The 12,653-nt window shown below is 39.4% G+C and overlaps 1 protein-coding gene across 1 annotated transcript in view; it reads left to right on the top strand.

Annotated features, from left to right (window-relative positions):
• LOC128378636 (protein kinase C beta type) overlaps positions 1-12,653 on the top strand; it is a 79,104-nt gene that overhangs the window by 23,904 nt on the left and 42,547 nt on the right. The window contains exon 3 of the mRNA XM_053338203.1: positions 5,746-5,828. Coding sequence (XP_053194178.1) covers positions 5,746-5,828 — 83 coding nt within the window. The remainder of the gene's footprint in view (positions 1-5,745; positions 5,829-12,653) is intronic.

The following is a 12,653-nucleotide window of genomic DNA, read 5'->3' as shown; positions in this document are numbered from 1 at the left end:
GGGTGGATGAAACTAGATGTAAAATGATCTAAGAGAAGGGGCACACACTCTCTCTCATTCTCTCTCTCTCTCTCTCATTCCCTCTCTCCCTCTCTCTCTCTCTCTCTCTCTCTCTCTCCCTCCCTCCCTCTCTCTCTCTATCTCTCTATCTCTCTCTCTCTCTCTCTCTCTCTCTCTCTCTCCCTCCCTCCCTCCGTCCCTCCCTCTCCTCCCCTCTCTCTCTCTATCTCCCTCTCTCTCTCTCTCTCTGTCTCTCCCTCCCTCCCTCCCTCCCTCTTTCTCTCTCTCTCTCCCTCTCTCTCTCTCTCTCTCTCTCTCTCTCTCTCTCTCCCCTCCCTCCCTCTCTCTCTCTATCTCTCTATCTCTCTCTCTCTCTCTCTCCCTCCCTCCCTCCGTCCCTCCCTCTCCTCCCCTCTCTCTCTCTATCTCCCTCTCTCTCTCTCTCTCTCTCTCTCTGTCTCTCCCTCCCTCCCTCCCTCCCTCCCTCTCTCTCTCTCTCTCTCTCTCTCTCTCTCTCTCTCTCTCTCTCTCTCTCTCTCTCTCTCTCTCTCCCTCTTTCTCCCCTCTCTTTCACCCTGTATTGATACACAGAAAGGATGATATTGATTGACAAACCAGCTGTTACATAATGATGTCATGAGACTGTTGGTGTGGGCCGGTGAAACACGGGATACTTCACAGAGCTACATCTGACAAGAACATGTTTCAAGTAGTAGTCACTGTGTGTTTGCATGTGCGTGTGTGAAAGCATGCATGAAAAAATAACATGAGTTGTGAAAAGTGGCGGAATTGAGATAAACACAGGCTATATATAATAAGTAGAGTTTAATTTCTCTGTTGCACTGAATGAATTTAAAACTTGACACATTACCAATATTAAACGCCCATATTTTGCATTGCCCAATTTGATCTGATGTGGGCTGGACCATTAAAAAGATGGAAGAAAGGAGGGAAGAAAAAAAGGAAGGAAGGAAGGAACGAAAAGGAGACAGGAAAGAAAGATGGAAGGAAGGAGGGAAGGAAGGAAGGAATGAATGAAAAGGAGACAGGAAAGAAAGATGGAAGGAAGGAGGGAAGAAAAAAGGAAGGAAGGAAGGAATGAAAAGGAGACAGGAAAGAAAGAAGGAAGGAGGGAGGGAAGAAAGATATGATGGACGGGCAGAATGAAGGAAGGAAGAAAGGAATGGATGGAAGGAAGGATAAAAGGAACGAAAAGAAGACAAGAAGAAAAGAAAGGGAGGAAGGAAATATGGAAGGAAGCACAGATGAAAGGACAGAAGGAAGGAAGGAGGGATGAAAAGAAGGAAGGAAGGAAGGTGGGCTGGATTAGACCCCTCGGCGGGCTGGTTCTGGCCCACGGGCCACATGTTTGACATCCCTGACCTATAGGAACCTACAATGTAAAGGAAAGACGTGGTTCACTGCAATGACTGCGTGTAGTAACATGTCCTATACTGGTAAAAATGCTTATGTAAATCACTGTTGTTAGGTCAACGTAGGAATGTGTCAACGCTTGCATAGCAGCAACACAAGTCATGTAATTAGAGACAAAGATGGAGATGAGGTTTTTGAAGTACAGTACAAGAGGTTAACAGGGGTGCTACAGTAACTGCAGCCTTTAATGTAACTTAATGCTCAGCCAGTGTTACAAGTAGACTGTACAGGTACACTACATGGATGCTTACCTCTGCAGTAACCTGTATTAATCGGATTGATTTACCAGGTTAGCGCATGTGTGTGTGTGTGTAATGTTATAGCCCTGGTCACAGCCACAGTTATGTAATGTAACCGATGAGAGGAGGGATGTGGACTGTGAAAGAAATGACAAAGAGAGACATAGAGGAGAAATTTTAATTGTGTTTATTTCTAATTGTGTGTGCGTGTGTGTGTGTGTGTGCGTGTGTGTTCGTGTGTGTGTGTGTGTGTATGTGTTTCTCTCATGGATATTTAATGTAACCGATAAATAATGAAGGCACAGAGGCAGGGTGCCAGCTAGAGATCAGTACACGGAGGGTACCGAGAGGTCAGAGGGAAGGGTGTGTGAGTGTCACAGGCTGGGATGGACTGCTAACTGGAAGGACACCAGTTTGATTGATGAACCAGTCAGGACCACCAGCAGCAGTTACTGAGCGCTAACAAAATGGTGTTTCTTGACCAGTACTGAAATGTATATTTATTCAAGTCCTGTACTCTTTCCATTTAATGCCATTTAATAGTTCTACTCCTCTACAGTACATACATATTGCACTTTTTACTCCACTACATTGTTCTGATGGTATTTATTTATGTCATAATGAGTGCTGAGAAATGATTACGCAATCTCTGTTTTCTAATTTCTCCCACTGTAAAAAAGGCATGTGTAAATGAGTAAATGAGGTCACTATTGTTGTTATGGATGTTGGAGTGAAGTTTGTCATTTGTTGGTTAAAGAGAGAAATGGAGGGCACACTTCATTTCTGGTGTGCTGTAATTTTGTAAAGAGGTATTATTTGTTTTGGCCCAAGGGTCATTTCATTGGATATCGTACATTTCTATTTTAGTGAAAGTGATCTGTGTGTGTGTGTGTGTGTGTGTGTGTGTGTGTGTGTGTGTGTGTGTGTGTGTGTGTGTGTGTGTGTGTGTGTGTGTGTATGTGTATTGGTTAGGGATTTGGCAGAAGAAATACTCCAAAGGAGCAGTTGCCTTGAAGCAATATGTGCACACAGCTCTTCATTTCTATCTCTACCTCTATCCCTCCACCCTTACTTTGTGTATTCAATCTGCGATATCACTGGAATGAGTGGGTGGTCTGTGTGTGAGTGTGTGTGTGTGTGTGTGTGTGTGTGTGCGTTGTATCATCGCAGTGAGTGGGTGGTGTGACCAAAGAGAGGATATTGCATGGGAGTGAAGTACCATTGAGGTGCATATTGTGTGTGTGTGCATGTATGTGTGTGTGTCTTGTGTTAATCATAACCCCTCTGATCAGTGCAGGTCTGACAGTAGAAAAAGAATAGAAAACGATGGAATATCTAGCCCTCAAATATGTAAATGAAACAATGGAGGAGACCTTTAAGAGTGAAAATGTTAAGATTATATAATTTTGAACGCTCTGATCTACCAATCACTGATCTCTTAACTGAGATTACTGCATTATTTTACACTTATGTGACCTTGTTTCCCTAAACTCAAGTACATTTATCCAAATACCTCAGTTAGTTGTAATGAAGCAGCTCCGACTGTGTCCACTATATTCAGAAGACATAACATATTGTTCACAGTGTATTTTTCCATTTTTCTGGCTCCTGTTAGCCTGGGAAAGTTGTGTATTACCCATATACAGTCTATGGTATTACCACATAATTCTCTGCCATAAGGAAACATATCTACTGATAGCTTAGTGTGTCTGCACTGTCAAGGGGAGCGTACCTATGTTCCCCGGGTCCTATGTTCCCCAATTGCGGCTAACTCGGTTGCTTGCTCGGCGGCCAACTCGGCTGCTAATTCGGCTGCTAGCTCGGTGGCTAACTCAGCGGCTAATTCGGCTGCTAGTTCGGCGGCTAACTCGGTTGCTAGCTCGGCGTCTAACTCAGCTAACTGTAGACGGGATCATCCCTATGTTCCCCGTTCACATACAAAGCGGGGAACATAGGACCCGGGGAACATAGGGATGATCCCCTGTCAAGTATGATCAACATGATTTGAACCTGATGACATGTTTCAGACATCTACTACAGCGTCTTACCTATTTTAAACCAGTGCTTCAGGCTCATTTCTATATTTTCTTACCAATCAAATGTGGAAGCCCCCGTCTATAAAAGAAGCAAGGTTGCAAAATGATCAGCTCTCATTATGTTTTTTTTTTTTTTTTTTTATCTCCACTCATTTGATAGTAAATCAAAGTGCTATAAACATGCTTTCTTATTTTGAGTTGTTGCTCTTTGCCTGTTTTAACTGCTGCTATCATCAAACTGTCTTGTGATTCTCAGTGTATTTACAGTACCTGTCTGTATCTCTTACTCAGACATACACACTTATGTAAATATACTCAGGGGCACCATCATAAAGACTGCTTGTGTGTGTGTGTGTGTGTGTGTGAGATTGCGAGATGTAGGTTATTTTTAGCAGCTTGTGTTCGTCTTGCCTGTCAGTGGAGCTGACATTGATCAGGGTGGAGATGACAGGCTCGCTGTGCGTCGAAGCTTTCACATCTGCACCGCTGATTGTTATCAACCTGGAAACTACACACAAAGTGGAGTCTTGTTACGCTTTTCATCTCCTGTAGATTTTGATTATTTGATTTTTCATACGTGCTTACGTGTTTGCTTGTTTTCAACAAATATGTGTCGTGGGAGAAAAAAACAACAATAAATCTTGGGTTTGTTTGTAAATTCAAATGTTTCAGTTCTGATGTAGACACAGGAAATTCAGTTTAAAAAGAAGCCATTTCGGTAAATACTCTAACATGAATATGAGGTTACATTTTACATTCTAGACATTTAGAAGGTGCTCTTATCCAGAGTCGCTGACAATGAGTCAACGGTGCGGGAGTGACAATAAGAGTGCGTGGGTGTTAAGACAGAAACACAGCATCGCTCTGTACATTTATTTCCACTAAAGCCTTTCATAGGTTAAGTAAGTGGTGCTTCTAACAGCTTGTAGACAGCACAATAACTCTACTTCCATCAAGCCTCCTTCTCAGAATCACATCTAATTTTGCTTCAGCTGAACTAAAGATGTTTCTTTTGATTTAAAACTGTAGTTAAAAGAGTCTACAAAGTCAACCATGGGTCCAGTTTACAGTGAGTTAGAGTATGTCGACCCTATTCCTCTCAATTTAAACACAAATTAACACACCTCAACATGTTACTATTATCACAACTGTGGTTATCACAACTGACAGCTGTATAGAGACGTGACCTGAAAGGATGGGGGTCATGTAGTCAACAGCTAGCACCACTATGCTATTCTGGCAACATGTTTGCTGCCAGCTAACCGCTATTAACCGCTATTGGCTGTGTGAGTTTGTTTTTAATTAGAACTGCACTCATTAGTCCATTGATTGATAAGTCGATCAAAAGTAAATGAATCTGCAGGTATTTTCATAATCAATTAATCGTTTTAGTAGTTTTTCAAATAAAAAAGCCAAAAAATAATCTTTGGGTTATGGATGGTTTCAGACAAAACATTTTAATACATCACCTTCAGCTGTGGGAAATAAGAACACACATTGTATTTTCTGACAACTCATAGACTAAAAGATATTCAGTTAAGCACAATAATTGGCAGATTGATAATGATAATGATAATAATTGGTAGTTGAAGCCCTAATTTTTCTTATATTAAAATTGATGTTTGTCTTTTACTACAACAGCGGAAGAAGTCTTATGTTGGGTGTCAGACTCACACATTAAAGAATTTAAAGATATGTTTTCTTATAATCATCGTTGAAATTGTCTCTCTGCTGTACAGTTTTTTAATGTTATAAGGAAAGTTGTGTTTGGTTGTGTTTGGTGCCTCTCGTCTACTAAAAATGATCCTTCTGGTTGCCTCCGGCCGTCTCTGTCCCTGACAGACGGCTACGACCTGCAAGGTGAGAGTCATGTGATTTTACATGACCCTCACCTTGCAGTCCGTCTGTAGAGTCCCCCGCCATCTATGGCCTTGAGTGGGTTCATCTCTTTTTCTGTGCCAGACAAACTGTATCAGATGCAGTTTCACTATGAAAAATGTTAATACATTCTCTCTCTGTCTTTTCTCTCTTTACAGTTTGTTGTTTCGTGGTTCACAAACGTTGCCATGAGTTCGTCACTTTCTCCTGTCCAGGCGCTGATAAAGGACCTGCATCAGATGTGAGTACAAATAAATGAGTGTTGAAGAAATAGTATGGCTGCCTGTGAGAGCGAGAATGAGTAGTGAAAGACAGATGGAACGACAGAGAGAGAGATTGCACAAGACTTTTCTGGCTCATGAGCCGCCGTCAACACCACCAGCGTTACAGCTGAGCTGCCTTCATCTTCTTCACTCTTCTCACTTTCCTTTTTCTGTAGTGACAGTTATTCTGAACCATCACACACTCACACACACAGATAAACTAGATACTACATATTTGATACTGTATATAAGTTACAGACATGACATGTAACAGCTGGAGCAGCAGATGACGGGAAATGAATTTTCATGTTTACTTCAAATGTTAGAATAAGAATTTTTCTGAGCTTTGATCATCAATGGAGCTTCTTAAACATAGTGTGAAATGTTTTGTTTCATCATATCGTTGTCAAATTATATTAAACAGATGGTATGGTGTAATCAATACATATATAACCATATATAACCAATTATGATAAAATGATATTTAGCTGTTGCCTTGTTTAAATGATAGTTGCATTTGTTTACAACACTGAACCTCAAAAGTGAATTTGTATAGCATTATCTTAGAGTTATTTAGTACAAATCTTTCCCTCAGGAGTTGATAGAGAGCAACCACAGGGCGGCAAAGACTCCAAATCAATGGCAATTTTGCTTTATACTTGTTTAGTGTGTGAAAAAGCAACTGTTAGCCAACTTAAACTCAACTGAAAGTGTATTGCAATTAAAAGGTGATGATATGATGTGTTCACAGCTTGTTTTCACTGCCCCCAAGTGTCCAAAAAACCTATTAATGCACGTTTAAGATACAAAATCTACAAAGTTTAGACAAAAGATACGTAAAGATACAGTACGTGTCCCATTTAGAGTCTCAAGTTTCTTAAAAATATATATCTGTCTGAGACCAACTTTTATAGATTTCTCTCAAAGGGCTGATTTTATATTGATTCACTCATGGGTCTTAAAGTAGAACCTTAACTAACTAAATTTGATCTAATCAACCTTTCAATGTTGAATAGGTTTAACAGCACTCTATAAAATGACTTGTGTCTTTTATTGAGTATCTTTAAAGTTTGAAAAATAAATCTGTTGCGTACATTTGAAGGATGAGTGCCGTGCCTTTCCTCACATTAATAATTGTCTTTAAACATTTTCTCTTCACCTCTCTCATCCGCTCTAACAACAGGACGTGCTGTTAAGTGGTAATTTTATTATAATCTCATCCACCTTCTCAAGGAGCTGACAGTCCCTCCTTTGATTTTTTTATTTCAAATGCTAACTGGTTCTCTTATCCATCCTTTTCAAGGGGACAAAATTAGTTACCTTTTCTTCTCCTAAGAGCACTCTCATAATGCCAACTAAACTCTTCAAAAACCCAGGGGTCTTTAAGTTCCTCATCCATGTCCTCTCCTCCCTCTGGAGTGCCCTTTCAGTCTGACAAGTGCACTCAGTGAGCCGCCTCCAGAGGAAACGCTGGTGTTCGTTGTTTGGCTTCCTGTGGCGCATTCAGCAGTCTTTCTTCTCATCTATCTATCTTATCGCTATTTTTTTTTATAAATTTTGTCTTCTTTCACTTGACTGTTTCTTCCTTTCTCTCTCTCAGTGCTGTTGGAGTAGTGCATGTCATGCCACAAATAGTGTCTTTGATAGCTTCTGTGTTAGTTGGGACCAGAACTGCCAGGGCTAGAGGTATTTGTGTACACGCAGGAGTTTCTCTAAAAATCTTTTTTCAGTGTTTTCCTTCCAAGAATATCTGCAGGTTGTCAGACGGCAAAATCTTGAGACGTCTGTTAAAATTTTAGACAATGTAAAGAGTGTATTGAAATTTCTTATTTCAGTTTTGACCTTCATAGTCAAAGGAACACTGTGCAGGGTTTTTATGGTGAAGGAGAGAGGGAGCGGGGCTGGTGAGAAGAAAGTCATGAAATCAAAGAGAAATCAGAGAAATCAAATGTTTTCTGATTTATTTATTTATTCTTTCTAAAGCACAAGTAAACACACCTCCACACAACCCTGCAGGAAGGTGCTGTATTGCCAGATTTTAGGTGAATGCATCATTAGAAAACATTTGATCCTATCCACTGTGTGTAGCTCAGCCCGGCTCTTTATACATCCAGGACACACAGACAGAGAGCAGAGCAGAGCGGAGGCAGTGATGTAACCTGGTGTGTACATTTGCAAAGCCACAAGGTTTGCTAGCTTGAAGTCCTCATCTTTACTGTCTTCGTAGGTGCATTGGAGCCATGCTAATCTGTGGCATGACAAAACAGGGAATCACTTCTAGAGACATTGGTCTGTTGCACTACTAGTGTTTAAAAACTCCACAGGGGACCGATTCAATGCAGATAGCACTACTGAAGTCTGCACAGAAGAATTACAGTTAGTCCTTTCTTATGCTGCTACTTTGTAGTTTCAGAAGTGTTCAATCAAAAAATATGCTTTTTAAAATGTATTTTGGCTTAAATCATTCTTTTTCCTGCATCTAAAACATCTTCAAAGACTTTACACTTGACTTTTTGGAACCAGCAGATAATTTGTTTTTTGATTGGTCCGATCAAATGTCATTACATATCTGCATGTACGGCACAGTATTCCCTTTTATCTATTTCCTCTGAATCCCTTCTCTCGCTCTCTCTCTCTCTCTCTTTCTTTCTTTATTTGTCTCTCTCCACCAACCCTCCCTCCCTCCCTCCATATCTATCTCTATACTGTACATCCTCTTTTTAAATGCCACTCTACCCCTGGGGCTCCTGCTCTTAATTACGGGGCCTTACCACCCCCACCATGTCATTTCCTTAATGAGTTCATGGCCTTACGACCTCAGTTCCTGCACAGTGGGAATGTAGTGTAGCTCGGCTCCAAACTAGCTGCACATTTAAATATAGTAGACGGGAAGACAGGTCTGCTCTTATGATTATGCAAAGAACAAGGAAGATAAAGATGAGGAGACTCACAGAAACCAGCCTTTCCCACTGGTCACTGAATTATATACAGTTTATTGGAGAATCAAATATATTACAGTATCTGATCATGTGTTCAGATTTTGCTGTGTAACATTGTGGAGCAAAGGACTAAAGATTGTCTAATAGGGGCTGTCAGATTTGTGCAGCTTGGAACAATGTTTTCACCCACGCACACCTGCAGAGGCTCTGCTTTTTGAACCTGAAACCATGAGAACAAAACATTTCCATCAGTTAGTTAGTTTAGTCATTTTAAGCTTGGTCGTGTAACATATTTAGGTGTCAAGGACAGTTTTATCTATCTAATGGTTTATAGTGTGTGAGATCAGCTTTTCTAGGCAGCTAAAAAAAGAAAATACGGCAGCATTTTTCTTTTACTTGCTTTGCATTTTTTGTATTAATAACAGTGAATTTCCACATGACCAATGAGGCAGATTTTTGGTTTCTAGAGCATTTTTAGTTCACTGTAGGATGCTGTCCAACTGTCTTCCAAAAACTTGGTTTTTGAGTCACTATTTAATTTACAAAATCAGTAATGATCTGCCAAATATTGACAGCCAAATATTTACAAACTTGAAAGACTCTTAGAGCCAATAGTGTCAGTGTAGTGCTTTTAACTATTTATTCAGTCTTTTTTTTAACTTCAAAATTAGCTGCTTCCAGCTTCTCAAATGGGAACATTTGCTGCTTTATTTGCCATAAATGAAAGTTAACTGAATGTGTTTGGTTTTCATATCATTTGTCTGACAAATTAAGACATTTAAAGGCCACATGCTTAATAGAATAATTGAGACAATAATGGGAAGACTAAATGAAGAACATGATCTCTGTTGCACTATAGTGCAATTATAGGATTCATCTCAGGATGAAATGACAATCCTGAGACTTTCTTTGATCAGATCATGTTAAAGGAGTTTTTCATGCGTCATATATATGAATATGGAGATGTTTTTGAAGGTCATCAGATAAATGCAGCTACAGAGGAAGATTTATTGTATGGAATTAGTCAATCTTGTCTCTTTGTCTCTCTGTAGCAATCAACTCACCACTCCTATTTTACCTCCTGCCAATCCCCCCATCTCTCTTCCTCTCTCTGTCAGCTATGTATGTTTAAAAGAAGAAGTCAATTATAGATCTGGGTTAATAGAATGGGTTCCCTGTGGGAGAAGTCGAGGGATGAGATCCTGTAATGAAACCTACATTTCAGGCCCACAGCCCGCACAATGGTATAGAGCTGTTTGTGTGTGTTTGTGTGTGTGTGTGCGCGCATTTGTGTGTATGTGTGTGTGTGTGTGTGTGTGTGTGTGTGTGTGTGTAGAGGCAAAGATACCAAGATATACCACATCAACAAGTGCAGCACTACTCAAAATTAGGGAGACAATTAGGGACAATTTGCCATTTTGAGAAATACTTTTGGGTATTATTGAGACTTCAATGACAAGATTTATTCCACTCTCATGTCTGTACAGTGCATATCAACCTTAGCACAAAGACTGTAAACAGGGAAACAGCTATGTCTGCCAAAGGAAGCAAAATCTGCCTACCAAAACCTAAACTCACTAATTAAGACATTATGTCTCCTTTATTCAAATCATACAAAAACAGAAGTGTAAATACATCACATAGTTGTTTTACAGAGTAAAGTGGCAGACTATTTCTTAGTGGGGAAAGTGACTAAATTTCTAGCTAGTTCCAACCTTCATGCTAAGCTAAGCTAACTGGCTACTGACAGAAGCTTCATATTTGCCATACACACAAGAGAGTGTTGCAGATCAAAGTAGGACATTTTTTTCAAAATGTTGAACTATTCCTGTAACAAACTGGACCGGAGACTAGATTGGTCCTGTAATTATTTTCATTTAACATGGAATTCCTGGAATGTCATGGAATTTACTATTATATTTTGTCCACAGGAACGTTAACATATTTATATTCAGTGATTTAAAAAAACAAATCACAAATTACAAACCCAAACTGAATACAGTATTTCTTTTCTTACAATAATGTGATTTAGTGAAAGATAACTTCAGTACATGAAGATTTGTATTTTATTTTATCAAATTTAATCATTGTCATTTTTGTGTGCAGTCTTGCCTCCTCAGGGAAATGTCACAACTCGCATATCTTTTATTGTAAATCTGATAAGACATGCCTCCTCCCCCCCTCTCTCTCACACACACGCACACACACACAGACACACACACACACACACACACACACACACACACACACACACACACACTGTTTTATATGCTCATACATTTGTCTTGCCATATGCATCTAATGACAGTTGTCATTACATGCCATATGCATCTAATGCACTCATTTTCAGACATTAACTCTGTTTATGTTCAGTTTATCACTGACTCTGATTTTTTGAATTTTTTAAGTCAGTGAATTGTCCAAACACTGTTAATGAATGACATCAGTCAACACTGAAAGTTATTATTTATTGGAGAATTTCTCCTCCTTCAAAACTATAAGGTTAATGAAAATGTTCCAAAGATCTTTTCAAGAAGTGCAGATAAAAGTCAGGACCACAGTTGTAGAGTAATTATCAGGATTTTATTATAAACAGATGTGTTCAAACTCAGGTCCAGATTCAAATGTATTACTAGTTCTTTTTTCAGATTTCACATACAGTAGCACATAAATTCAGTTTGAGCCAGAGTTGAGTGTGTAGATGTGATGATATATTTAACAGTATGTGTGACCAGATGGTTAAAATCCACAAGGTAACCTTTGAGAGAGGAGGGCTGACAAAAAGATAGAGACTGCAATTAGCATATGGAGGGGGGGAAGGAAGAGAGGAATTATTTTTCAGGGTGTGAAAATGAAACCGCCATTCCCGGCCCTCTCTTCCCTTCCTTGTTCTGTCTCTTTTTTAACACTCTTTAATTCTCAGCTGTGCTTACGATGTCATTAGTCCTCTTTTCCAAAAATGATTGCTCTGCAAATCCTCCCCAATCAAAAATAGATCCTGTAGAGAGCATCTCAAACAAACGCAATCAAACGCTGTAAACTTTCTTAGAGGAAGAATTACAAGCCTTGAGGGGGATAAACACAGTTATATCATAAATGAGTGGATATTGGAGGCCTGAATTGTGGGAATTGGTTATTTGTTTATTTCAGGATACACACCATGACACTTGTTGTATTGATCAGGATGGAAAAAGCAGTAATACAGCCTCTGGAATATTACATTTTACTTTGTTCCTCATATGCACGATGTTATTGAAATAGAGTGGGAAGATGCTGGAATATAATTGTAAAAGAAACGTTTCTTTACTGAGTTTAAGAACTTTGTCCACACTTCTAAAGGAATTACAGATTTTCAGAAAAGCAACACTTTGATTAACTTAATGCTGTGAGGAATATGAGTAATGTAATTTTTAGCAAACATTCAACATCAATATATATTTTGGCAAGAGGGTGCAGTCATCCCCATGGTAACCAGACACTACCCTCTAGCTGGCTTGTTTTATCACATTTTATCTTTCTGACTGGGACTAATTAAACAAGGACGTTACAAGTTTTTCTAAAGCATACCAAAATATCAATAAGGAAATTCCGTCTCCATGGCAATGTTAGTGACACCAGCAAATCACATCGCACAACAAAATATGGCGGTGTTGACCCACACTTTTTTCTGTTGAAAGTGCGTCATTTCTGTTGAACAACACTTATCAGAAGCGTGGAATAACTCACCATAAATAAGTCTTTAGTCTGCTGCTGTGGGGTTTTTTAGCAGAAGTATTTAGTATTAAACTAAATATACACCGGAACAAACACAGTGGATTAAATAGCTTATCTAACAATATCCTGTTGTTCTGTTTTAAGTTTTTA

The sequence above is a fragment of the Scomber japonicus genome, chromosome 18, assembly GCF_027409825.1.
Source record: "Scomber japonicus isolate fScoJap1 chromosome 18, fScoJap1.pri, whole genome shotgun sequence".
Classification (NCBI taxonomy): domain Eukaryota; kingdom Metazoa; phylum Chordata; class Actinopteri; order Scombriformes; family Scombridae; genus Scomber; species Scomber japonicus.
This window is presented reverse-complemented; position numbering and strand designations above follow the sequence as displayed.